The sequence below is a fragment of the Salvelinus sp. IW2-2015 genome, unplaced genomic scaffold (genome assembly GCF_002910315.2).
Source record: "Salvelinus sp. IW2-2015 unplaced genomic scaffold, ASM291031v2 Un_scaffold564, whole genome shotgun sequence".
Taxonomy (NCBI): Eukaryota; Metazoa; Chordata; class Actinopteri; order Salmoniformes; family Salmonidae; genus Salvelinus; species Salvelinus sp. IW2-2015.
The window spans coordinates 562,221-589,886 of NW_019942576.1; the positions used below are offsets into that span (position 1 = coordinate 562,221).

Consider the following 27,666-nt stretch of genomic DNA (forward strand, 5'->3'; position numbering starts at 1 on the left):
TTGACTTCTGTAACCGTAAAAGCATTGGTTTCATGCATGTTAACATTAGAAGCCTCCTCCCTAAGTTTGTTTTATTCACTGCTTTAGCACACTCCGCCAACCCAGATGTCCTAGCCATGTCTGAATCCTGGCTTAGAAAGGCAACCAAAAATCCTGAAATTTCCATCCCTAACTATAAKATTTTCTSACAAGATAGAACTGCCAAAGGGGGCGGAATTGCAATCTACTGCAGAGATAGCCTGCAGAGTTCTGTCATACTATCCAGGTCTGTGTCCAAACAATTCAAGCTTCTACTTTTAAAAATCCACCTTTCCAGAAATAAGTCTCTCACCGTTGCCGCTTAGTATAGACCCCCCTCTGCCCCCAGTTGTGCCCTGGACACCATATGTGAATTGATCGCCCCCCATCTATCTTCAGAGTCCGTACTGTTAGGTGACCTAAACTGGGACATGTTTAACACCCCGGCCATCCTACAATCTAAGATAGATGCCCTCAATCTCACACAAATCATCAAGGAACCTACCAGGTACAACCCTAAATCCGTAACCATGGGCACCCTCTTAGATATCATTCTGACCAACCTGCACTCTAAATACACCTCTGCTGTCTTCAACCAGGATCTCAGCGATCACTGCCTTATTGCCTGCGTCCGTAATGGGTCAGCGGTCAAACGACCACCCCTCATCACTGTCAAACGCTCCCTAAAACACTTCAGCGAGCAGGGCTTTCTAATCAACCTGGCCTGGGTATCCTGGAAGGATATTGACCTCATCCCGTCAGTAGAGGATGTCTGGTTGCTCTTCAAAAGTGCTTCCCTCTCCATCTTAAATAAGCATGCCCCATTCAWAAAAWGMAGAACTAAGAACAGATATAGCCCTTGGTTCACCCSAGACTTGACTGCCCTTGACCAGCACAAAAWCATCCTGTGGCGTTCTGCATTAGCATCGAAAAGCCCCRGCGATATGCAACTTTTCAGGGAAATCAGGAACCAATATACTCAGTCAGATAGGAAAGCTAAGGCTAGCTTTTTCAAACAMAAATTTTCTTCCTGTAYCACTAATTCCAAGAAGTTTTGGGACYCTGTAAAGTCCATGGAGAATAAGAGCACCTCCTCCCAGCTGCCCACTGCACTGAGGATAGGAAACACTYTCACCACCGATAAATCTACGATAATCGYCAATTTCAATAAGCATTTTTCCACGACTGGCCATGCTTTCCACCTGGCTACCTCTACCCTGGCCAACATCTCAGCACCCCCTGCAGCAACCTGAACCAGCAACCAGCAACCTTTTCTTTGTATTTATCAATGATGTCACTCTTGCTGCTGGTGATGCTCTGATCCACCTCTACGCAGGCAACACCATTCTGTATATATCTGGTCCTTCTTTGGACACTGTGCTAACAAACCTCCAAACGAGCTTCAACGCCATACAACTCTCCTTCCGTGGCCTCCAACTGCTTTTAAATGCTAGTAAAAGTAAGTGCATGCTCTTCAACCGATTGCTGCCCGCACCCTCCCGCCCGACTAGCATCACTACCCTGTACGGTTCTGACCTAGAATATGTGGGCAACTACAAATACCTAGGTGTCTGGTTAGACTGTAAACTCTCCTTCCAGACTCACACTAAGCATCTCCAATCCAAAATTAAATCTAGAATCGGCTTCCTATTTCGCAACAAAGCCTCCTTCACTCATGCCGCCAAACATACCCTCGTAAAACTGACTATCTTACCAATCCTTGAATTCGGCGATGTCATTTACTTAATAGRCCCCAACATTCTACTCAGCAAACTAGATYTAGTCTATCACAGTACCATCCGTTTTATCACCAAAGCCCCATATACTACCCACCACTTCGACCRGTATGCTCTCGTTGGCTGGCCAGGTCATCTATAAGTCTTTGCTAGGTAAAGCCCTGCCTTATCTCAGCTCACTGGTCACCATAGCAACACCSGTAGCACGRGCTCCAGCAGGTATATTGCACTGCTCATCCCCAAAGCCAACACTTACTTTGGCCGCCTTTCCTTCCAGTTCTCTGCTGCCAATGACTGYTACGAATTGCAAAAAATCTCTGAAGCTGGAGTCTTATATCTCCCTCTCTAACTTTAAGCATCAGCTGTCAGAGCAGCTTACTGATCACTGTACATGTACACAGCCAATCATGTACACAGCCAAATAGCACACCCGACTACCTCATCCCCTTATTATTACTTGCTCTTTTGTACCCCAGTATCACTACTTGCACATTCATCATCTGCACATCTATCACTCCAGTATTAACGCTATATTGTAATTATTTTCTCCTCTATGGCCTGTTTATTGCCTACCCCCCTACTCTTCTACATTTACACACACTGTACATATATTTGTCTATTTTTATTTTATTTTGTGTTATTGACTGTATGTTTGTTTATGTGTAACTCTGTGTTGTTGTTTTTATCGCACTGCWTTGCTTTATCTTGACCAGGTCGCAGTTGTAAATGAGAACTTGTTCTCAACTGGCCTACCTGGTTAAATAAAGMTGAAATAAAAATAAATAAAATAAAATAGTCACCTGGAATGCATTTCAATTAACAGTTGTGCCTTAAAAGTTKATTTGTGGATTTTTTCCCTTCTTATTGCGTTTGAGCCAATCAGTTSTGTTGTGACAAGGTAGGGGTGGTATACAGAAGATAGCCCTATTTGGTAAAAAACCAAGTCCATATTATGGCAAGAACAGCTCAAATAAGCAAAGAGAAACGACAGTCCATCATTGCTTTAAGCCATGAAGGTTAGTCAATGCAGAAAGCAACACCTTCTCATGGTCCTTTTAGACTTGAAAACTCACTGAGGTAAAAAGATCCCCTTCAGTAACTGAATATATCTCAGGGTTTGAGTGTTAGTGTTGGATTAATGAACAAATATTTGTCTATATATGGTCGGCTGTGCTTGCAATGTATCAAAGACTTTGGCCAATGTGTTTTTTTTACCCATACAAGGAAGTTAATGTATTAACTTTTAACCAGGTGGATACACCGCCCATTTGACATTTACCAACAGCAATACTCTGAGAAAAACAGGGCACTGTATCGAAATTCAAGTTTGTAATCTGTTTGTTGCTTATTCTGAACTGTATGTGCAAAATTAAATGCCATTTTATAGGACGATAGATACAAAATTATCAAAAATAGGTATTTTTATTTTATTTTGCATGTCACTGTTGCACAGAGACAAGCAGAGTATAGAAACTATCCATGCTATCTATAGGGCAACTTACCTGCAGAAGTTCATGCAAACTTTTTCCTGGATTGAGATCACTGAGAGCTTGGTTGATTCCTTTCCTCCACACTGCTATGTTGCTGTTAAAAAGGGAAATTATGAAATACAATACATGTGTTGCCTGACTGTAATCAAAATACAAAATGGAGTTTTGCAGTTTAATTCAATTACTTTCATAAATCTTATAGCTTCAGGCAGTGTAATGGATTTGTTACAGCACTTTTGGTGATCTTACTGTTGTAGGCCCTACCTTTGAACTCAACTGAATAACGGCTGAGAAGTGAGTAATGGACTACTTCAGCTATGTAATTGTTTGAACAGAGTGAAGTGAGCTGAGCAAATAGTTGTACTTGTGCACTATGAAGTAGTGTACTATTCATGGTGCACTTCACTACTACCTTAACCAACATGACCACAGAAGGAGTGACAGTAAGCCTGTCAAATGGATATGGACCCCTCCCTGAGTCCTTGGAGGGGGGGAAAAAAAGGGGGGYAAAAGTGGTTTGTTTGTTAACGCAAATCATCCAAAACATTATGAAGTGCACGTATTTCTCTCTTTAGTTCATTGTTGTTTTACCTGAATTCTGACAGTTCACTGTCAAACTGCACATTGTTCCGGTGGACAACATTGAGGTTCCCATCAACAGTAACCACCTTCAGCTGAACACAACATTGGGGAAATGGGTTGAGTGAGCAGKTGCAGTAGATTAAACATGTTAGTTATGAATAAACAATTAAACTGTCTGGCTCCAAGCCCGAAATCCAGAATGAGTGAAGAAAATGCCCATCAAATGTAGTGAATGAACAGACCTAAATAAGTTGCCTACTAAATCTTGACAGTCAAATAATAGTGGCACACACAAATGGGTTACTTGAGAGACTAAGTTTTCAAGATATGCAAAGCTACAGGTGCAGTTAARACAGGTAATGAGTGGAGAACAGGAAGGCRTCTTWAAAAAAAACMAACWGGTCTGTGAGAGCCGGAATTCTTACTGGTTGGTAGGTGATSAAATACTTATGTCATGCAATAAAATGCAAATTAATTACTTAAAAATCATACAATGTGATTTTCTGGATTTTTGTTTACAGACCTCTACATGCTTTGTAAGTAGGAAAACCTGCAAAATCGGCAGTGTATCAAATACTTGTTCTCCCCACTGTATATAAGGCTCTTCCCGAACCAGGCCCAAATCCCCGTCATTCGTAAGAAGAAGAGACGCCTCTATAGAGGTCGATGAGCCGGATGCCTGGCGAGACTGCGTTGGCGAGAGAATATTCCACTGGAGAACGTGCAATCACTGGAGAATAAACTGGATAAGGTTTGTTCAAGACTATCCTATCAACAGGACTTTCAAAACGGTAATATCCTATGTTTCACCGAGTCGTGGCTGAACAAGGACATGGATAATATACAGTTAGCTGGGTTTTCCGTGCACTGGCAAGACAGAACATCAGCCTCCAGTAAGATCCGTGGGGGTGGGGTGTGTCTATTTGTCAACAACAGCTGGTGCACGATATCTGATATTAAGGAAGTTTCAAGGTTTTGCTTGCCTGAGTTAGAGTACCTCATCATAAGCTGTAGACCACACTATTTAGCAAGAGAGTTTTCAACTATATTCTTCATTGCTGTCTATTTACCACCACAAACTGATGCTGGCACTAAGACTGCACTCAACGAGCTGTATAAGGCCATAAGCAAACAAGAAAATGGTCACCCGTTCCTAGTGGCCGGGGACTTTAATGCAGGAAAATGTCAGTTTTACCTCATTTCTACCAACATTTCACGTACAACTAGAGAAAAAAACTCTACACAGAGACGCGTACAAAGCTCTTCCTTGCCCTCCATTTGGCAAATCTGGCCATAACGCTATCCTCCTGATTCCTGCTTACAAGCCAAAGCTCAAACAGGAAGTACCAGTGACGTGCTCAATATGAAAGTGGTCCGATGAAGTGGATGCTAAGCTACAGGACTGTTTCGCTAGCAGTCTGGAATATGTTCCGTAATTCATTCGATGGCATTGAGGAGTATACCACATCAGTCACTGGCTTCATAAATAAGTGCATTGACGTCGACATCCCCGCAGTGACCGTACGTACGTACATATCCCAACCAAAAGCCATGAATTACAGGCAACATCCACACTAAATTAAAGGCTAGAGCTGTCACTTTCAAGGAGTGGGACACTAATCTGGACGCTTATAAGAAATCCTGCTACACCCTCAAAAGAACAATCAAACAGGCAAAGTGTCAATACAAGACTAAGAACGAATCCTACTACACTAGCTCTGATGCTCGTTGGATGTGGCAGGGCTTGCAAACAGCCCAATTACGCAAGCCTACCAGACGAGCTAAATGCCTTCTATGCTCGCTTCGAGGCAAGCAACACTGATCTATGCATTAGAGCACCAGCTGTTCTYGATGACAGTGTGTGCCAATGTGAGTAAGACCATTAAACCGATTAACATTCACAAGGCTGCTGAACCAGATGGATTACCAGGACGCATACTCAGAGCATGTGCTGACCAGGTGGCAAGTGTCTTCACTGACAGCTTCAAGTTCCTTGGTGTCCACATCACTAAGGAACAATCATGGTACAAATACACCAACACAGTCGTGAGGAGGGCACGACAATGCCTATTCCCCCTCAGGAGGCTGAAAGGATTTGGCATGGGAACTCAGATTCTCAAAAGGTTATTCAGCTGCACCATCGAGAGCATCCTGYCTGGTTCCATCACCGCTTGGTATGGCAACTGCTCGGCATRCGACRGCAAGTCGCTACCGAGGGTAATGCGTATGGCTCAGTACGTGACTGGGGCCGAGCTCCCTACCATCCAGGACCTCTATACCAGGCAGTGTCAGAGGAAGGCCCGACAAAATTGTCAAAGACTCCAGCCACCCAAGTCATAGACTGTTCTCTCTGCTACCATCACGGCAAGCGGTATTTTTTAAATTTTATTTCACCTTTATTTAACCAGGTAGGCTAGTTGAGAACAAGTTCTCATTTGCAACTGCGACCTGGCCAAGATAAAGCATAGCAATTCGACACATACAACAACACAGAGTTACACATGGAATAAACAAAACATACAGTCAATAATATATAATGGTACCGGAGCGCCGAGTCTGAGACGAAAAGGCTCCTTAACAGCTTCTACCCCCAAGCCATAAGACTGCTGAACGGTTAATCAAATGGTTACCAGGCCTATTTACATTGACCCCCTTAGTTTATTCTTGTTTTTTTCACTGACTCCATGTACACTCACTGGACTCTAACCACACACTCACACATACTACACTGACATTCCATCACACACACACACACACACAAAACACATGCATATTGACACTACACACACACACACACACTCTTCACATACGCTGCTGATATTCTCTGTTTATAATCTATGCATAGTCACTTTGCCCCTACCTACATGTACATATTACCTCAATTATTTCGACTACCCCGTACCCCTGCACATTGACTCGGTGCCGGTACCCATTGTATATAGCCTCGTTATAGTTATTTTATTGTGTTACTTGTTTTCCTTTAATTTATTTAGCAAATTTTTCTTACATACTTAACCAACAATGCAGTTTTTGAAAAGTAAGGTAAGTAAGTAAGGTAAGCATTTAACGGTAAGGTCTACTACACCTGTTGTATTTGTAGCATGTGACGAATAAAATGTTATTTGATTTGATGTCATTGGAAATACTTAGAGAAATATATATTTTTTACTACAAGATATAGAAATGCATCATTTTCAATATGATGATGTTGTAACTTACAGCCTGAATTCAAAATGGATTAAATTGTTTTTTTTCTGACCCATTTAAAACACAATACCCCATAATGACAAAGTGAAAACATGTTTTTAGAAATGTTTGCAAATGTATTGAAAGGTAAATACAAAAATCCCACAATGACAAAGTGAAAACATATTTTTAGAAATGTTTGCAAATTTATTGAAAATGAAACGCAGAAATATCTTATTTACATAAGTATTCACACCCATGAGTTAATACTTTGTCGAAGCACCTTTGGCAGTGATTACAGCTGTGAGTCTTTCTGGGTAAGTCTTTAAGAGCTTACCACAACGGGATTGTGCAACATTTGCCCATTATTCTTTACAAAATTCTTCAAGCTCTGTCAAATTGGTTGTTGATCATTGCTAGACAACCATTTTCAGGTCTTGACATAGATTTTCAAGTAGATTTAACTCAAAACTTTAACTCGGCCACTCAGAAACATTCACTGTCTTCTTGGTAAGCAACTSCGGTGTAGATTTGGCCTTGTGTTTTAGGTTATGGTCCTGCTGAAAGGTGAATTAATCTCCCAGTGTCTAATGGAAKGCAGACTGAGACAGTTTTTTTTGCCTGTGCTTAGCTCTATGGCATTTATTTTTTATCCCGAAAAACGACTCAGTCCTTAACAATTACAAGCATACCCATAACATGATGCAGACACCACTATGCTTAAAAATATTGAGAGTGGTATTCAGTAATGTGTTGTATTGGATTTGGCCCAAACATAACACTTTGAATTCAGGACAAAAAGTGAATTGCTTTGCCACATTTTTTTGCAGTATTGCTTTAATGCCTTGTTGCAAACAGGATGCATGTTTTAGAATATTTTTTATTATTTACTGGCTTCCTTCTTTTCACTCTGTCAAATTAGGTTAGTATTGTGGAGTAACTACAATGTTGTTGAATCATCCTCAGTTTTCTCCTATCACAGCCATTAAACTCTGTAACTGTTTTAAAGACACGATAGMGTCTCTTGGTGAAATCCCTGAGCGGTTTCCTTCCTCTCCGGCAACTGAGTTAGGAAGGATGCCTGTATCTTTGTAGTGACTGGGTGTATTGATACACCATCCAAAGTGTAATGAATAACTTAACCATGCTCAAAGGGATATTCTGTGTTTTTTTACTCATCTACCAATAGGTGCCCTTATTTGCGATGCATTGGAAAACCTCCCTGGTCTTACATTTTACATTTAAAATGGTTGAATCTGTGTTTGAAATTCACTGCTTGAATGAGGGACCTTACATACAGTATAATTGCATGTGTGGGGTACAGAGATGAGGTAGTCATTCAAAAATCATATTAAACACTATTATTGCACCTTCCAACAAGAAAACGACGAAGTCTCTGAATGTCCTTGAGTAGTCCAGCCAGAGCCCGGACTTGAACCCGATCGAACATCTCTGGAGAGACCTGAAAATAGCTGTGCAGCAACACTCCCCATCCAACCTGACAGAGCTTGAGAGGATCTGCAGAGAAGAATGGGAGAAACTCCCCAAATCAAATCAAATCAAATTGTATTTGTCACATGTGCCGAATACAACAGTTGTAGAACTTACAGTGAAATGCTTACAAATACAGGTGTGCCAAGCTTGTAGCGTCATACCCAAGAAGACTAGATGCTGTATTGCTGCCTAAGGGGCTTCAACAAAGTACTGAGTAAAGGGTCTGAATACTTATGTAAATGTGATATTTTTTTGTTGTTCATATAAATTAGCAAAAACGTCTAAACCTATTTTTGCTTAGTCATTATGGGTGTAGATTGATGAGGGGAAAAAACAATTTAATACATTTTTGAATAAGGCTYTAATCTTCAAGTTAATAATGAATATGTTTGATTATGTGAATCAAACATATTCATTATTAACTTGAAGATTCAATTTGACATCAACCAAAGCTTGAAACCCTAGTCATATACAGTGCCTTCGGAAAGTATTCAGACCCCTTGATTTTTGGTTGAAATGGAGATGTGCTCCATTTCAACCAAAAATCTAAGTTAAAGAACTGGACTAAATCAAATGAAACGTTTAAAGTTTAATTAGATTTAGTCCTATTCTTTAACTTTGATTTTTGTTTGAGATGCAGAGGTGAATCCAACATATCAATTATTAATTTGTAGACAAACTGGAATTAAAATCAGACTAAGTCAGTGGCACAACATATACAGTACATCTCCTTTAAATGTTGAAATTTGGTTGCATTGACAACCAAACTCAWTTCATCATCACTTTTGCAATACAGTAAATAGCCTATTAACTTGTCGACAAATTAACAAATATGTTGGATTTACGTCTCCAACTAAACCCCCCCCKAAAAAAGTTAAAGATTAGAATTAAGCCAGTGGCTCAAATTAAACTATGCAAGGATTACATARATCTTCTTTAAAATGTTGATATTTGGTTGCATTGTCAACCTAACACAATTTGATAGGACTTGTAATACAGTAAATATCCTAAAGTTAAGACTATCTTACAAACAAATGTAACAGTTTTTATTCAACCTTAAAATGACTAACCCATCCATTGCCACATTTTTGAGGTTACTGTAACTATAAAAGTCATATTATGTAATCATAGAGCATGTGCATGTTCAAGATAGCATGCAAAGGTTACAGATCTATGAGGATCTTCACAATATAAATACCTGAACAGAATGTCATACTGTATTGATCACTTGCACTATGTACTTGCACAAACTTCTGTCTGTCTTTTCAGTGGGTGAATAAAGGTTGACATTTCATTGATCATCATCTCAACCGAATATTACCCACTTTTCTACGTTGAAATGATGTGGTTTGCAGTGGGTGGTGTAGTGACTGGCGAGCTACAGTACACAGGGGTGCGTTCCTGTAGAATGTGCACGCTTGATTGAGCCCTTTTTGACTGGGCAGTCACTACTCTGTCCTTGGCTTTATTCATGTCAATCATTACCGGCTATTCTGATTACTCTTTTAAATCAAAAGTTCTCTTTTGAGAGAGAGAGACCCCCCCCCCCCTGCTGTATCAGCAGCCCTCTGCTTCTTTTTCAGAAACAGGAAATCCACAGTTCCCTTTGAACAATCCATGGAAGAGGGAGTGTTTGCATAGAAAATCTCTGTGGTAGGCCTACTGATATCTTTGAAACACATGCCTTAATGCTTTAGTATGGAGAAATACCCATTTTCCAGGCAGTAATAATGGAGCAAAGGAGTGATGTGTGAATAGGCCTAATTGCCAAGCATTAAACTGAGGGCATATTTCCTGTGAAGGGTTTTACAGTGCAGATACACCTGCTAGATGTGTCACCATGTCATCCATTTATGCCACCCCTCRAAAGCAGGACTCACCCACAACTTCAACAACACTGTTGTGTCAATATACTGTGTGCCAGTGCCAACTAGTCCAAGTAACAAGTGGGTCATTCAAAACATCTTTCCAGAACATAATTCATAAACATGTAAATCAATTTAGATTGTTAGGGCTACAGATAATTTTAAAAAAGCCCACGTACTGGATAATATAGTATGAAGACTCAAACGTAACTTAATGTTTGTGTAGCATAGCTTACTGTATGCATTACTTTATAATATTGTATTATATCAAGTCATACTAARCTATTCACCTATTTTACTTTATTCTATCATACAGATAAGCAGTTTTCACCTTTTACCATAACTAGCTAAACTACACATTGTACTGCACCTACTTGGTCTTTTGTAAAAGAAAAGGCTAACCTTCAATTCTCCTCAGTTGTTTGCACATCAATTAAACTGGAGAACCACTGTACATAGGTTACACTACACACCTAATCAGATGCAGACAGTGCCGTGGGCTATTCTACATGCGGCAGGTAGTTAAATAGGCAACTTTTCATTCTGTCAGTTGTGCCCCGCTTTTGATTGGGGAAATAAAAATCTAAATAGGTCGTCAATGCAAACAGGATGTTGTCGCGCTGCTGCTCCTGTTGCAATTCGACGCGTTCCTGTGAACSGATAAGATCCTGGAGTCGTAGGGAAACAGCCGGAGACGTGAGTCATTTGTTTGAGGACGAGGACCAACGCGAAATTGTCGCGGACCGAACCAGGATGAACCGGGACATTGCACTTTTGAGAGAACAGTACAACTGCACTAAAGAGAAACAAAAGACCCGGGTGGTTTTATTCAGACAAGGTAGGCAACTCTTTCGATYAGTGCTGTGCGAGCTTGGCATGCACACGTAACCAGTTTTGTCTAAAGTTTTGTCTGGCAACAAGCTGATGTTACATTGTCGCTGATGTTCTGCATCCTTGGTCTTTTGTATCTATAATGGATTTATATGATGTGAATTTCAATAGTTTTGACTGAATTAGTCTTGGCTACTTTTGGTTCTTCATACAAAAGATTATCCTGATCCGTCTGCTTTGAACAACAAAAATGGCAGTTACTGTAGACTATAGGTAGRCAGTAGACCTGACCCTTACAGCTGCGCTAGGGTCGGACAGACTTCCTTCGTGAACACCTGTGGAGCCCCTGCAATATATTATTCAGAAAACATACCTCAATCCAYGGATGACAAATGCCTTGTACTTTAAAATTGTCCCATTCAAATAAAAGTGTATTTGTCACATGCGTCAATGGAATAGAACTGGTGTAGACTTAACCATGAAATGCTAACTTKTGAGCCCTTTCCCAACAACGCAGAAGTAAAAAGTAAGAACTTTTGCTCATTGAAAATAGTAACACAATAAATCACAATAACGAGGCCATATACAAGGAGTACCAGCGCGAGTCAATGTGCAAGGGTACGAGGTAGTTTAGGTCATATGTACAGGAAGTCTTTCCAAACCTAATGCAGCTGTAAGCAAGAAGGTCAGATCTGCTGGCTAGCTGGCTAGGCTATAGGCTTCTGGAAGTGTGTGTGTGTGGTGTCATTTGAACACAAGTTATATTTTTGTTACAATAACATGACTACATAAGTAAGCACTAAAGTAAGCACTTAATTTTTTCTGAGCTGAAAGGTTGATTGCAAATGTCTGTTAACCTGTCTTTACTTTTCTATTCTATTTCCCGACAGTATCAGCTGATGACYCAACAGAGATCAGTGGGAAAGCCCTGGTCAACATGGTCCTGGTCAACCAGGAGATGAAGAGCACCCATGAGAGGAAGAGGACGGTGTCAGAGGCTGAGATTGATTTTGTTAGGCACCTGGAGATAACCCCGTGGTACACACACCTGGGAATCCACCGACGGACCAACGGTATCATAGCACCTCATCCAAACCCCACATTCACCGGCAGCAATTCTTCGAGTTTGACTTCGCTCTCTGAGGACTGTCCTGAGACGTCCAGTGACAAAGTCTTGGGGGATTCTACTTCTATCCATTCTGACGAGTTGAGTACCAGTAACAGCATTTCAGGCTCCCAGAAGTTCTCAGCCCCAGTCGTTTTGTCCAGACAACTGAGTTTTGGGGGCCAGCAGCCACCTCTGTTCTCCTCCAGCTCCCTTCACCACTACCCCTTCCCCCAGAGAAAAGGGCCCAAGAAGTCAGAGGCTGCCAGGAGACTTGGGATGTACACATCATTCTGATAAGAGAGGGAGTCTGCTATAGTGCAATATGTGTTGTATGTTTCTGCATTAAAAACAATATTGTTGAGTTGCTATAAGGACATTTGCTATGCAGCCATTTACATGTTAATAATGTCATGTAAGTTGCTGTGCCTTACCCTGTATTGGACCCGTATGTTAACGTTTGAGTTTCATCTCATTGGAGCCTAAATGTGTTTGTTTGAGAAGGGAATATATTTTCTCCAGTGAGTCTGCAGGACTGTGTGCCACTGAACAAATGAGTGGAAAATGACTGATTATTCTCTGGTGTGCATAGCCTATTATTGTCATACAGTAAGATTAATCCCAGCAATCCAGATGGAATGTGCAGACAGTGTGATGATGCAGTGATTAAATATCTTCGTACAGTATGCTACTTCTACATGCATATTGAATATTAAAACATCTCATCAAATCTCTTTGTCTGAGTCATTTTAAAAAGGTACCATACTTTTGATGTTCTTTCCTTCACTTCTACTATTCTGTGTTGTCATTTGTGTCAGTCTCTGCATTTTGTTGTAGGCTAAACTCCAATCGTGTTGGTAGCATCATAGTATGAGGACCGAGCCATCTCCTAATCTAACCCCAAAACCATGGGCGCAACTTTCACTGGGGACATGCAGACAGCCAGGGGAACATTCCAACACTCAGCAGTGGTAGAAAAAGTATCCAACGGTCATACTTGAGTAAAAGTAAAGACTCCTTAATAGAAAATGACTCAAGTAAAAGTAAGTTACGCAGTAAAATACTACTTGAGTAAAAGTATAAAAGTATTTGGTTTGAAATATTCTTAAGTATCAAAAGTATAAATAATTCCTTATTAAGCAAACCAGATTGCACAATTATTATTATTTTAATTTACGGAAAGCCAGGGGCACACCCCAACACTCAGGCATCGTTTACAAACACAGCATGTGTGTTTAGTGAGTCTGCCAGATCAGAGGCAGTAAGGATGACCAGGGATGTTTGGTTGATAACTCTGAATTGGACCATTTTCCTGTCCTGCTAAGCAATCAAAATGTAATGAGTACTTTTGGGTGTTAAGGACAATATATGGAGTAAAAAGTACAATATTTTCTTAATGAATGTAGTGAAGTAAAAGTAGTCAAAAATATGATGAGTAAAGTAAAGTACAGATACCCCCAAAAAACAACTTAAGTAGTACTCTAAAGTGTTTTTACACCACTGACACTCAGACATCATTAGGCCGTCATTGTAAATAKGAATTTGTTTTTAACTGACTTGCCTAGTTAAATAAAGGTTAAATCAAAAATAAAACATAAAAATGTACAGATCGCCAGGGGAACACGCCAACACTCAGACATAATTTACAAACGTAGCATGTGCCATCAGATTTGCCTCCAATGCTCCTTATAGGACACATCACTGCACTCTATACTCCCCTGTAAACTGGTCATACTGTATACCCGTTGCAAGACCCACGGGTTGATGCTTATTTATAAAACACTCTTAGGCCTCACTCCCCCCTATCTGAGATATCTACTGCAGCCCTCATCCTCCACATACAACACCTGTTCTGCCAGTCACATTCTGTGAAAGGTCCCTAAAGCACACACATCCCTGGGTCACTCGTATTTTCAGTTCGCTGTAGCTAGCGACTGAAACGAGCTGCAACAAACACTCAAACTGGACAGTTTTTTCTCAATCTCTTCATTCAAAGACTCAATCATGGACACTCTTACTGACAGTTGTGGCTGCTTTGCGTGATGTATTGTTGTCTCTACCTTCTTGCCCTTTGGGCTGTTGTCTGTGCCCAATAATGTTTGTACCATGTTTTGTGCTGCTACCATGTTGTGTTGCTACCATGCTGTGTTGTCATGTGTTGCTGCCTTGCTATGTTTTGTTGTCTAGGTCTCTCTTTATGTAGTGTTGTTTGTCTCTCTTGTCGTGATGTGTGTTTTTGTCATATATATATATATATATATATATACTATATATATATATATATATATAAATATATATATATATATATATACCATATATATATATATTATATATATATTTATATATATATATATATATATATATATATACATACACACAATATATATATTTTATCCCTGCCCAAAAGAGGCATTTTGCCTCTTGGTAGGCCGTAATTGTAAATAGAAATTTGTTCTTAACTGACTTGCCTAGTTATAAAGGTTAAAAATAAATAAAATATAATAAATGTGTGATTTAGGGAGTCCGCCAGATCAGAGGCAGTAGGGATGACCAGGGATGTTCTATTGATAAGTCTGTGAATTGGACCGTTTTCCTGTCCTGCTAAGCATTCAAAATGTAATGAGTACTTTGGTTGTCGGTGAAAACGTATGGCATATAAAGTACATTATTTTCTTTAGGAATGTAGTGAAGTAAAAGTTGTCAAAAATATAAATAGTAAAGTAAAGTACAGATACCCCKAAAAAAGACTTATGTAGTACTTTAAAGTATTTTTACTTAGGTACTTTACACCACTGCATTAAGGGTAATAACCGGTGGAATGAAATACAACCAAAAATGTAAATGGATAACRTACATATTTTAAATCATTGGACATACTTGTGGTGGAGTACTTTCTAGAAGTTCCGTGCTTTGCCACCGAGTAGGAGCGAAGACAAATTGGACCTCGTGACTTACCTTAGTACGGAAGTGAAAGAGAAGAATAACATTAAAAACCTCGTTTCAACACGTRCCTATCAAAATAATACGGCGACAAGGTTAACACTTCCAACGTGACTGAATCATTAATTTGGTAAATCTTTAAATAAACCTGAAACYACGAAGGTGTCGTATTTATCCTGCGTGAGCTAGTCGTAGCCAAAAGGGGCAGCGTCGCAGCTGTTGTTGTTGTCTGCGACTGCGTAGTTAGACAATACAATAATGTTGGCTCTACCTACTGTAGCTAGTTAGTTCTACTCATCCATTTTACATTTGAGTTATTTAGCAGACGCTCTTATCCAGAGCGACTTACAGTAGTGAGTACATACATTTTCGTACTTTTTRATCCTGCGGAATTCCCTATTGTTTACGGGCTAGCTGTTCACTTTCACTTTTCCTACCATATTTTTTTCCACAGTTTTGAGAATGGCAGAGATGCATATTCAGGCAAAGCTGGTAAATCTTTTAAAACAAGATAAGATTCAGCTCTGGAACCCACCTTACACCACAGAATACAACCYGGCAGGACAGCAACCTCTGCAGGTAACATTAGCTAGGAAGTTATAGCCATTCTAAATGTGTTGATGTTCATTCAGCTGGCTGGTCTGTCACCTGACTATGAGTCAGATTTGTGTGATATGTTTTTAACTATGCCTGTCTGTGTGTCTGTCTTTGTCACTGTTGTCATTACAGCAGCTTGCAGTGAATTATGCACCCATTGTGTGCTTCTCTGTGTCTGAAGTGGCAAGTGCCTTGGAGAGCATCAGATCCCAAGCAGTAAAGAGAGGAATGGGGAATAAGACCTATAGAGAGACATTTGTGGCCACGCTGGAACTCCTTCTGCCTAAAGATGGGAAAAAGGTTTGTGTGTGTTTTAGGGTGGGTGTGTTTTCCCTGACACACCCTACAGAAGATAAACTAATAATTCCAGATTTTTACCTGATTGCTTTAGGATGTCAAGAAGAAGAACTATTTGGAGACTAAACTGGATGTCATTGCACAAGATATCATGGCTAGGTAAGTGAAAATGGCCATCACAATGTCAATCTTTTATGTTATCAGTGGGTGAAGTGTCTTTTTAGGCCTACTGTGTCTAAGGTCACAAAGCTATACAGTGCTACTTTCTTCCTACATTTGTATAGGATTGCTGAACAATATGGACTCAAATACATCAAGTTAATTTTGAATGGGAAGACACTGACTCCTGGTAKGTTCCATTTAGGCCTAGRTGCCACAACCCCCCTCTAATCAATACATATGAACTCTCATTATGTTTGGTAATTTCAGCTTTGCATGCAAAAGCTCTGACGAAGGCCTTAAGTCCGATACGTAAAGCTTATTATAAAGAGCAGCGATACTAGCAAGAGCAGTGTGCAGGTTTCTTATTTTTTTCTCTCAACTTTGCAAGCATTGAAACGGTTTCTCTTCACAGAGAAGCGTCTGGATGAACAGGACGTGAAGAACAACAGTAAGATTATGGTTCTGCGGGTGAGCGAGCCTGAGAGGAAGAAACAGATGGCGGAGGAGGAGGAGAAGAAGAAAACCCAGGACCAGAGTGTCCAGAGAACCCAGAAGGGCTTCCAGATCCTCTCCGAGAGAGGTTAGTGAGACACTGCTTTTAAACACAATCACAATTATCACAACGATACAGGAATATTACTTCATGCTTGTTCTTTGGCTTGGTTGTCGTTTTAGGCATCCAGATCCTCTCAGTAAGACCRTCATACTGCGTTTAACCTCAATCACAATGCTACAGGAGTGTTATTTTATGGTGGTTCTGTGGTTTGGTTGTCATTGTAGATGGCACCGATGACCCAGCCACGACTCCATTCCTAGAGATTGCTGATCAGAAGGGGAACCCTCTGAAAATACCTCACAGAGAGAAAAAGGTAGTCTAGACAAAGAACTCATGAACATATGAGCAATATTATATTCATAACTGTCATGATAAGCAGTACGAGTGGACAGCAAGCTCACACAACGTGTGGCCTGAATGGTAACTATGATTCTTGCCATGTGTTCTGTGTGAATTTAACCTCCACTGATTGTGACTCCACACCACACAAACTCTTGACTATTTCTAATGCTGTGTGATTGTTGTCCTCAGGCTTTGATTCTAGCCATGGGGTTCCACGAGAAAGGCCGCGCTCTGATGAAGAGGAAACAGTACGACGCTGCTCTGTGCCACCTGCTGCAAGCTGACGACCAGTTTGGGTAAAACACCTTCAGCTACAATCACAGAAATCCTTTGTCGAAACAGATATTGGTCAAAACACACATTTAACTTTTGGTTAAAACCGTCAATGTCTGATTAAAAATGTCAGATAATTTTATGGTGTTATCATTTCATTTGACTTTGAATGTGTACGACTTCTACTACACGTTCTGTTCCACCTCTAATACCATTGTACAGTTCCTCCGATCCATTAGATTTTATTAAGACTGATGTAAGATATATATTTTGTGTGTCTCCACAGTACATGTGGCTCCGTGCTCCTGAGCACGGTGGACAACTATGCAGTACTGCAGCTGGACATCGTGTGGTGCTACAGAGCCCTGGAGGCCCTCTCCTGCCTGGACGACGGCAAGCAGAGGCTGCAGAGAGCCGAGGACTGCTTCCTCAAGTGCTACGGAGAGCAGCAGCAGAGGCTCATGCAGATCAAGGTGATGAACCACCATCACTGGTCTATGGCTCTGTTAACAAACAACGGCTAGCCCCTACTCACTAAGCACCTATGTCGATCTGAATTTCATAAAAGTTGTAATATAGTACATTTTTATTAATTTAATTTGTTTTCAGGGAAACACAGGACGAGAGGAGGTGCTGTTCCTCAGGCTGTACCTCCTACAGAGCTTACTAGCGTACCTGGATGGTAACGAACACCAGGCCACACAGAAGCTAATGCGGGTACAGTCTATAATCTGGCTGTACAATCTGGAGTCCTGCGTCCAGATTGTCTTGTCTTCAGACATTAACAACAACATTTCTATAAGCAGGGAGGCACCTCACTGTAATATAATGTCATATTACTGATTCTACCTCTTACTCCTGCTGTGTTGTAGGTGGAGGACCTGTATGGYCGTCTGTGTCTGGATCCAGGGAAGATGACAGGGCTGATGGGTCTGGGTTTCTCTGAGCAGGAGGCCCGTCTAGGCCTGAGGGCCTGCCACGGCAACGTAGACGAGGCCGTGCTGCACATCACCCACAGGAGACAGGTGGGTCCCCCCCTCAGCAATAGAATGACGCAATGTTGACTTGAATGGTAATGTTGTCAAGAGAATTTTCAATCCCAATGATAATAACTGACAATCAATAGCTCTGACCAATCCCAGAGATCTGTAAGACCATGGGTTTAATAATAATTAGTCAAAGACTCAGCTTATGCAAAACAATAGTACAGTTTATTCACAAGAACGCTCTGAAGTCCATTATACAAAGACATCCATTTTATAGCTGCGCACATACTTCCACACAAACAGTAGGTGAGTTTTATCCTTCTCTATAGTTCTCACCACTGTGTATCACTGCCAAGCCAACAGTTCCATTCCCCCGAGATTAGGGAAACCTTGAGAAGTACTCCCTATGCTGTCATAGAGGCCTAGCCAGGTCGGTCCAAACACAGTTTAACTGTTCTCGTTTTTTTTCTTCGGCACACACATACAAGTTCAAATCCTAAGCTACGCCTTGCTCAGACAGTCTGTGTTTTTCCACTATACAGATACATTGTTTAATCTAATTCTAAAACTACACACATCATCAGATTATAATTTTATGATTCTAATCAATTTCATACAGTTATAAGGTTTCGGAGTGGAATTATTTTATCATTATCTTTCAACATATACATTATTTTATCAAATGTCCATTCTAGTTATTATATTTCTATGAATTAAATAAGTCCCATAGTAGGGAAAAAGGGTCCGGCACTCATAGTGGCGAAAAAAAGGGACCAGCGCTCTCACTTGATGTAGTTGCAGATGATAGGAAACATTTCCTAATAGCAACTAAGTTATCAGGGCTGTTATAATCATAGAAATACACTTACTAGAACTATTCAAGTCAGTGACCCATGATGGGTGGAGCGGTGGCCATATTGAGTGTAATTCTATGGTTTTGTCTGTCCCTGTCAGGAGAGGGAGGAGATGAAACAGCAGGAGAGGGAGAGGAGGAGGAGGCGTATGGAGGGCCTGGCCACCCTCCGAGAGCTGGGTTACTCCAAGAGAGACGCTGCCCGGGCCCTCCAACAGGCAGACGGGGACATGGACAGAGCCTATGGGGTGAGAGGCAGTCGCCGCTATTGCAAAAACACACATTGTTTCTCAATARGCCATGAAAGAGGATATGCCAACCATCACGACAAGTTACCATAACCAGAGCCATGAAGCAACATTAGCTAGCAGAAGAGTGTAGGTGCAGGCTAGCATACTTTGCTAATATGTATTTTTTTTGTATTACTTGATCCTTGTCTCCCCCTAGATTCTTCTAGAGTCCACCCAGGCTGAGTCTGCTGCTGTAACCAACCACAACACAGAGCTCCCCATAGATCAATCCAAGGTTGAGCAGGTAACATCCCCTACCTCTTTCGAGCTCTCGTCACTATTTCAGTATAAAAGGTAGGTTTATCAGTTTAGCATGGTACCTTATCCTTCCCTCTGCATAGCTGTTATACCTGGGCTTTGAGCCGGAGGCTGCCGAAGCTGCACTGAAGCTGACGGGGGGAGATGTGCAAGGGGCCACCCAGCTACTGCTGGACAACCAGGGGGTCCTGCCCCCAGAGCTGCTCTCCCCCTCTCCCCCCTCCTCACTCTCCGAGGAGCCCAGCACCTCCTCTGAGTCCGCAGGTAGGACTCACATTCACACACGTACGTACACAGATAAGCATGCAGATGAACAGACGGATGCACTCTCTCATTACTCCGTTAATACAACAATACAGGTCTTATTGAATAAATCATTTCAAAAATCTGTTTTATTGTCACATACACTGGCTAGTGTTCCACTGTTGAGAGGTCTATGTGAGAAAGAGGCATTCAATARGCTGCTGATACTTAAGGCACCAGGATGCCATTTATACCCAAATCCCCAAAGGAGAGCCCTAATGAACATGACACTTGTCATTGGTGTGTCCAGGCTCTGGGAGCCAAGGGGAGGACCCTATGGACGTAGACCTGGTGAATGAGGTGCTGGAGGACATCCCCCGACATGAAGAAGACTACCTGGACCTGACCCTGGAGGAGGAGAGCGAGGTCATAGCTCAGATGAAGTCCTACCTCCACAGGAACTGTACCCCCTCCAGCTAAAGCGCCGTCCAGGTGGTGGCCATTTTTAAAGCACTTCCACCACGTCCTAAAACAAGGGTGTTTGATTTCGGTCTTTTTAGACCCCAAATTAGGTTTGTGATTATTGTTTTTTTCCCCATAGCGATACATCAACATTTTTACATTCTGTTTTTTGTACTAAAGTGTCATTTAAACATGCGCAACAGATTGGAAATAATTTGTAAGGAAGTGAGCTAACTGACTGGTTTATGCTCTAGAGGGGACTGTGTTCTCCCCATTCTCACCACTTGGATTATTTGAAGGTTAATGTTTGAGATTTCAACCCTGTTTAGAATGTGAGGCTTATAATTGTACCGTGAAGGGATTTTTGGTTGCTTGTATACAAGATGTTTCTCCAACTGAAATACATTTGTCTTCGTGCTCTGTTTTAGTATTCGAGATCCCTTTAAGTAATTMAATCAAGAAATTAAGTTGGTTAAATTCTGTTTTTATTTCATTTGTGGTTTTCATGGAGTTTGATTACCAATATGACAATACATGACTGGTCTTAGTGCCATATAGTTCAGGTTGCCTTTAGTTTCAAAGTCATTTGCATTTAATTTAAGAACCTGTTATTACATACAATAAATACTCCTTTGCGATTAGTATGTATTTGTGCCTCATGATTCACAGTTGTGAATGAGTGATAGTATGAACATGTATTTTTCTTATGCCTGTGCTCTTTACAGTATCTATCTACCAGGGGAGGATGGCTCATAATGTCTTGAACGGGGCAAATGGAATGGCATCAAGCACATGGAAACCATGTGTTTGATACCATTCCACTGAGTCATTACCACGAGCCCATCCTCCCCAATTAAGTTGCCACCAACCTCCTGTGCTATCTAATCATAACTTTTTGGGGGTACTTTACCCCAGATATGTTTTGCTCTCGAAGTACCCCCTCATGGGCAATCAATCTTTAAGCCTATATTCATAATGAGTCTTCCCAAGTACCCCCTGTGGATAGGCTGGGTACCCCCAGGGGTCCTAGTACCCAGGTTGAAAACCACTGCTCTATATAGACCCTCGTACACTCACACAAACATAACACGGCAAGTGTTCGATAAAAATACATTTGTGGTATTATGTATTTTTTTTATTGTACATTTCTAGAATGGTGAAAGTCACAGTCCATGCGGGTCTGGGGCGGGACAGGGGAAGAGGTTTAGAAGTAGTTGACCACTCTACGGATGGACTGGATGTTGGGGTTCTCGGCCTGCCACTCGTTGTGACTGCAGTAGTCTCCTCTCTCCACGATGTACATGCGGCCGCGGAAGTTAGGCTCCTCGTACATCACCCAGCTACAGAAGGAAACAGACCGGTTAGAAATGGTCACACATCWGCTCACTTCACACACTGTTAGAGAGATGGAATAGCAGTAATGGCCTAAATATATCTACTGTGTGTAATTTAATGATGTTATCAGGATATTAAYTAAAATATAGAAATGTATTGTGTGTTCGCTAATAGCTTAGTCTGTCCATTCAATTAATAAATGAATCAATTACATAGATTTATAAAATACTATCACTCATCAAATCAACTACATATGTGGTTTGATGTTACATAAAGGTGTCTTGGCTTTTAAAAATAAATATACTACTTTCAGGGTGAGGAACCATTTAACATCAAGTTGTAAAATCTTGAACTTCCCCTTTAATATTCAACTCACTCCTGGAAAATAACAGTTGGGACKACAGTTGTGAATAGTGGAATTAGTTATTTAGGAATTCAGCAGTGTCTACGCCTTACCTGCTAGATCGTTGGCATATATGTTCCAACTTAACACATGCTAAAAGGTTGGATATCTTAGCTCAACAAAAATAGATCCAAATGTTTAATCACTGTAAATGTATCTCTCTGTTTGTGTTTATCTCTGATTTCACAGTTTTACGTGTGTGTGATTACAGTCTGTGGCTAGAGGTGTGTTACGTACGCTCCGTCTCCGTAGACCTTGATGGAGTTGATGCAGCTCTTGCTGAAGCCACGGCTCTGCAGGAAGGGGCAGTCGTCACAGACCTCCACACACTGGCCAGAGAAGTTACAGGCCTCGAACAGTTCCATTCTGTAGTGCTCACCGTGCTGCAAGACACAGTAGAAGAGGAGAGGAGTTAACATGAGTCTGCATTTGGATTTCATACACGCTTTTCAACAGCGGAATATGGAATACTATTATAATGAAAATGAGCGAGAAGAATCTAAAGTATCTTTYAGTTAAAGTAGAAAATGGCTCTATAACGTAGCCTCTCATCATCCTCATTAGCACCCCCCTAGSCCTTAACCCCTATCCCTTCAAACRTTAACACCTATCCCTTTAAGCCTTAACCCCTGTRCCTTCAAACCTTAACACCTATCCCTTTAAGCCMTAACCCCTYTCCCTTKAAWRCTTAACKCRTATKCCTTWAAYCCTTAACCCCTGTCCCTTAAATTCTTAACCCTTATKCCTTWAAGCCTTAACCCCTGTCCCTTAAATTCTTAACKCCTGTCCCTTCAATCCTTAACCCCTATCCCTACAATCCGGAACCCTAAACCCCATCTCTCACCATCTTGATGGGCTTGCAGGAGCCCATGTGGTCGTTGTGGCTGTTCCAACGCTGGAACTCTGGGTATTCGCCGTGCTCCAGGATGTACTGCTGTCCCTTGAAGTCGGGGTGGTCGAAGCAGCAGAAGGCGCCGCTCTCCACYCGGATGGAGTTGACGCGGTTCATGAAGCCACGGTCCTGGAAGTTATCGCAGTCTCCCCTGACCTCCAGCTGCCTGCCGGTGAAGCATTTTCCCTCGTAGAAGGTGATCTGTGTTGGGTGGGTGAGGAGGTTAATACCACAGTTCATTAGTTAGGGTGGGGAGGTCGAGGTAGGATAGCCTGGGATCAAATAATATTTAACATCATTATACTATAACTGGCTTGATTGAGCTTGCCTGTTGCAATGCAACCCATAGAAACATCCCAAAAGTGCAAACCCCACCCAGCTGCCACTGCAGGCAGGCTAAAGCAAACGCTTAAAGTATTTGAACCAAAGTCCTGGCGGGATAGTCTTTGGATGCAAACTCCATTGCTCCATTTCATTTTATTGTTCACTTAGCCAAATGTAGTGAAACGGTCCAGAGCGATTGAGTTTGGATCCCAGGCTAGAGGCTTGACAGACACTTTGTCACTGGAGTGTCTATTCAATCCACATCGCGGAAGTTCAGCTTTACAGCGTGATTGAAATTTAAACGCAATGTTTCCGCTTTAGAGTAGACTTCATTCAAGGTAAACGCTGCATATGTCGGCTCAACCGGATGTTACCTTTTCATTTCTAATCGCAGACACTAAAACGCTTCAGCTTTCCAGATTATGTCATGCAGTCTTGTTTCCATGCTGTATTTATGTGCTGAAACCAACTATAGCTATTAATTAAAGACTAGAGTTGGCTTTAGCAGCCGTATGCATACAAGACTATGGTATGTCTATTCCTATTGGCCAGCCACCAACTAATTYTCCATACCGGCCACTGATAGTTTAAATTAAATACATCAATGAAATGCTCCCAGGACTTGCTCTTTTAGATATAATCTTTTAACTCCCTTGACAGATTTAACATTTCTCCCAGCAAGACAAACAGAATTATGGCACTGATTAGAACAATCTCTAAATCTCACATTTTCACCAGGGATTGCCTCCAAATMTCCAAACTCATTTGATCACACCTACACTACCTGTTAAATGCATACACTCCCACACCTATATGTTTATTGGCTGGAGTTCTCTCTAACCTTTACCTGGTAGTCCCATTGAGGTCCAAATACCTATTTTTCAAGGGAGACCTGGCCTGGCTGTCCAGTCAGTTATGTCCCAGTGGTAACCTACCTGATGCTGTGTGTATACAGGAAGACCCAGGTGCAGCTTACCTTTCCAGAATACTGCGACATTTTCCACTGGATACTGTCCAACCTGGCCCACAAGTAAAGTGTAACAGTAAAAAAGTTGGACACCTCAATATATACGTCTGGGGCCYTGCCGGAAAGTATCGCGAGGCTTGCCACACAAAGGACACACAATGGGGGACTTAGGGCTTTTGCTGGGTGGACACTTTCCCTTCAACTGTTGGCACTGCTGATTCTGGGCTTTGGCTGTCGAGAGACTAAACAGGAGGACAACAAAGGGTTTTGCTTGGCCAGGGCTTTGTGCAGGCCGTTTTGCACATGCAACGCTTCTCTTCTGGTCAAGTTGAATGTTGAATAAGGCCTGGCACGCCCGCACAGTGAGAAAGACAGAGAGAAGTGTGTTTGTGTGTGTGTGTGGTGGGAGGGTGGTTATCATGGCAACCAGGTGATAGGCCCACGAGGGAGAAGAGAGCGTGCAGAGCTACATCAAAGGCTCAGTATTCTCTTGCCCTCTCCACACAATACTACTACTATGACCTGCCATTGTTCACACAGACAGGATGTCACAACCTTATTTAGATGACCAMCGACCTCTGATCTGAAGTACTAGAACTGGCAGTGATGTTGTATGTGAAGTGTGGGGGACATTTGAATAGATTATTAAGATTTTATGGCTTTGTAATAGTTTTATATGGCTGTTATGACAATAACGCACTGGGCATATAAATCTGGTGATAAAACTGTTTATGAATGTCAGCACTATCCCTGTACATTKAAGATAGAAATATAGATTTATACTGACTCTTCAATGTCATAAAATAATGTTTTTCAACATTGGCATATTGTAATATCTTGGAGAGCTTGAAGCTCTGTAAGAGAACAAAGAGAACGTAAATGGATCTCCTGACTTGCCGATAGTGCATTGAATTACTACCCTTGAATGCTGATCAATCGCCTACAAGTCCATTAGAGGATGATAAGCCCTTTTAAGTGTCTCTCTACCTCTGGATATGCTGACTCTTTRTCGCTCGGGCCAATGGGTTAAATAGATCACCCTATCTTTGTATAATTTAGCCCCTCTCAATCATAGCCTGGGTAGCAGGCCTGTAATGTTGGTCTCATTCACTTCGACTAGGTATCCCCTTTCCCACTTTAGTTGTCATTATTAGACGCCAACATTAGACAATGTTCAACAAAAACACAAGTGTCAGTATAGTGAGAAATGTGTTTCACCAGATTTAACTAACAGCTCATTTGCATCTGCTGTCTCCTTTCTTCTGCACTAACGTGAAAGAGCTGGACAGAGGAAACAAAATCCCAGAAGGCATCCGCCATACTGCTTTGACCTATCCTSTAGTTTTCAGATCAGTGCAGATGGAGAGGAGATATCCACTTCAGACTATAGAGACTCAGCCCTGGGAGGAAGCCACATTAGACTATAGAGATTCAGCCCTGGGAGAATTGGATAGGTATAACCAACATGGTAGAATCTTCTCCATGCCACCTAATAGGCTAGGATGTTTGGCCATATTATACTGAACAGAAATATCAATGCTACATGTAAAGTGTTGATCCCCTTTTAGGCACAAAAAGCTTATTTCTCTCAAATTTTGTACACAAATCTGTTTACATCCCTGTTAGTGAGCATTTCTCCTTTGCCAAGAAAATCCATCCACCTGACAGGTGTGGCATATCAAMAAGTTGATTAAACAGCATGATCAATGCCACAGATGTCTCAAGTTAAGGGAGACTGCAGTTGGCAGCTGTCTGCAGGAATGTACAGTTGAAGTCGGAAGTTTACATACTCCTTAGCCAAATACATTTAAACTCAGTTTTTCACAATTCCTGACATTTAATCCTAGTAAAAATGCCCTGTCTTAGGTCAGTTAGGATCACCACTTTATTTTAAGAATGTGAAATGTCAGAATAATAGTAGAGAGAATTATTTATTTCAGCTTTTATTTATTTTGTCACATTCCCAGTGMGTCAGAAGTTTACATACACTCAATTAGTATTTGGTAGTATTGCCTTGAAATTGTTTAACTTGGGTCAAACGTTTCGGTAGTCTTCCACAAGCTTTCCACAATAAGTTGGGTGAATTTTGGCCCATTCCTCCTGACAGAGCTGGTGTAACTGAGTCAAGTTTGTATGCCTCCTTGCTCGCACACGCTTTTTCAGTTCTGCCCACAAATTTTCTATGGGATTGAGGTCAGGGCTTTGTGATGGCCACTCCAATACCTTGACCATTTTGCCACAACTTTGGAAATATGCTTGGGGTCGTTGTCCATTCGGAAGACCCATTTGCGACCAAGCTTTAACTTTCTGACTGATGTCTTGAGATGTTGCTTCAATATATCCACATTTTCCTACCTCATGATGCCATCTATTTTGTGAAGTACACCAGTCCCTCCTGCAGCAAAGCACCCCCACAACATGATGCTGCCACCTCCGTGCTTCACGGTTAGGATGGTGTGCTTCGGCTTGCAAGCGTCCCCCTTTTTCCTCCAAACATAACGATGGTCATTATGGCCAAACAGTTCTATTTTTGTTTTATCAGACCAGAGGACATTTSTCSAAAAGTACGATCTTTGTCCCCATGTGCAGTTAGAACCGTAGTCTGGCTTTTTTATGGCAGTTTTGGAGCAGTGGCTTCTTCCTTGCTGAGCGGCCTTTCAGGTTATGTGAATATAGGACTCGTTTTACTGTGGATATAGATACTTTTGTACCTGTTTCCTCCAGCATCTTCACAAGGTCCTTTGCTGTTGTTCTGAGATTGATTTGCACTTTTCCACCAAACTACGTTCATCTCTGAGACAGAACGTGTCTCCTTCCTGAGCGGTATGACAGCTGCGTGATCCCATGGTACTTGCGTACTATTGTTTGTAGAGATGAACTCGGTCCCTTCAGGCGTTTTTTTCCTGAGGTCTTGACTGATTTCTTTTGATTTTCCCATTATGTCAAGCAAAGGTGTTTGAAGGTAGGCCTTGAAATACATCCACAGGTACACCTCCAATTGACTCAAATGATGTCAATTAGCCTATCAGAAGCTTCTAAAGCCATGACATAATTTTCTGGAATTTTCCAAGCTGTTTAAAGGCACAGTCAACTTAGTGTATGTAAACTTCTGACCCACGGTAATTGTGATACAGTGAATTGTAAGTGAAATAATCTGTCTGTTAACAATAGTTGTAAAA

The 27,666-nt window shown here is 41.4% G+C and overlaps 3 protein-coding genes across 7 annotated transcripts; 2 read left to right on the top strand and 1 right to left on the bottom strand.

The window, feature by feature from the left end:
- The first annotated feature begins 10,848 nt into the window (after nucleotides 1-10,848).
- On the top strand, nucleotides 10,849-12,927 carry LOC112068570 (uncharacterized protein C9orf152). Its single transcript, XM_024135728.2, has 2 exons — nucleotides 10,849-11,209; nucleotides 12,093-12,927. Exons 1-2 carry the CDS (start codon nucleotides 10,981-10,983, stop codon nucleotides 12,602-12,604), a joined length of 741 nt encoding a protein of 246 aa, XP_023991496.1. The 5' UTR covers nucleotides 10,849-10,980; the 3' UTR covers nucleotides 12,605-12,927.
- Nucleotides 12,928-15,262: 2,335 nt separating this feature from the next.
- On the top strand, nucleotides 15,263-21,069 carry LOC112068571 (NEDD8 ultimate buster 1). 5 transcript variants are annotated; one of them, XM_024135730.2, is made up of 15 exons: nucleotides 15,266-15,377; nucleotides 15,702-15,826; nucleotides 15,977-16,144; nucleotides 16,236-16,300; nucleotides 16,426-16,490; nucleotides 16,716-16,883; nucleotides 17,084-17,172; nucleotides 17,391-17,497; nucleotides 17,761-17,947; nucleotides 18,084-18,191; nucleotides 18,347-18,499; nucleotides 19,415-19,561; nucleotides 19,761-19,847; nucleotides 19,945-20,146; nucleotides 20,415-21,069. In XM_024135730.2, exons 2-15 carry the CDS (start codon nucleotides 15,710-15,712, stop codon nucleotides 20,582-20,584), a joined length of 1,833 nt encoding a protein of 610 aa, XP_023991498.1. In that variant the 5' UTR covers nucleotides 15,266-15,377; nucleotides 15,702-15,709; the 3' UTR covers nucleotides 20,585-21,069. The 5 variants fall into 5 exon arrangements, with proteins under 5 accessions (XP_023991497.1, XP_023991501.1, XP_023991500.1 ...); XM_024135731.2 differs by having other exon boundaries at nucleotides 15,271-15,600; XM_024135729.2 differs by having other exon boundaries at nucleotides 15,263-15,826.
- A 593-nt stretch (nucleotides 21,070-21,662) lies between these two features.
- On the bottom strand, nucleotides 21,663-24,605 carry LOC112068572 (gamma-crystallin N-B). Its single transcript, XM_024135734.2, has 4 exons — nucleotides 24,497-24,605; nucleotides 23,149-23,397; nucleotides 22,542-22,687; nucleotides 21,663-21,906 (listed from the first exon to the last, which is right to left on the bottom strand). Exons 1-4 carry the CDS (start codon nucleotides 24,515-24,517, stop codon nucleotides 21,771-21,773), a joined length of 552 nt encoding a protein of 183 aa, XP_023991502.1. The 5' UTR covers nucleotides 24,518-24,605; the 3' UTR covers nucleotides 21,663-21,770.
- Nucleotides 24,606-27,666: the final 3,061 nt, after the last annotated feature.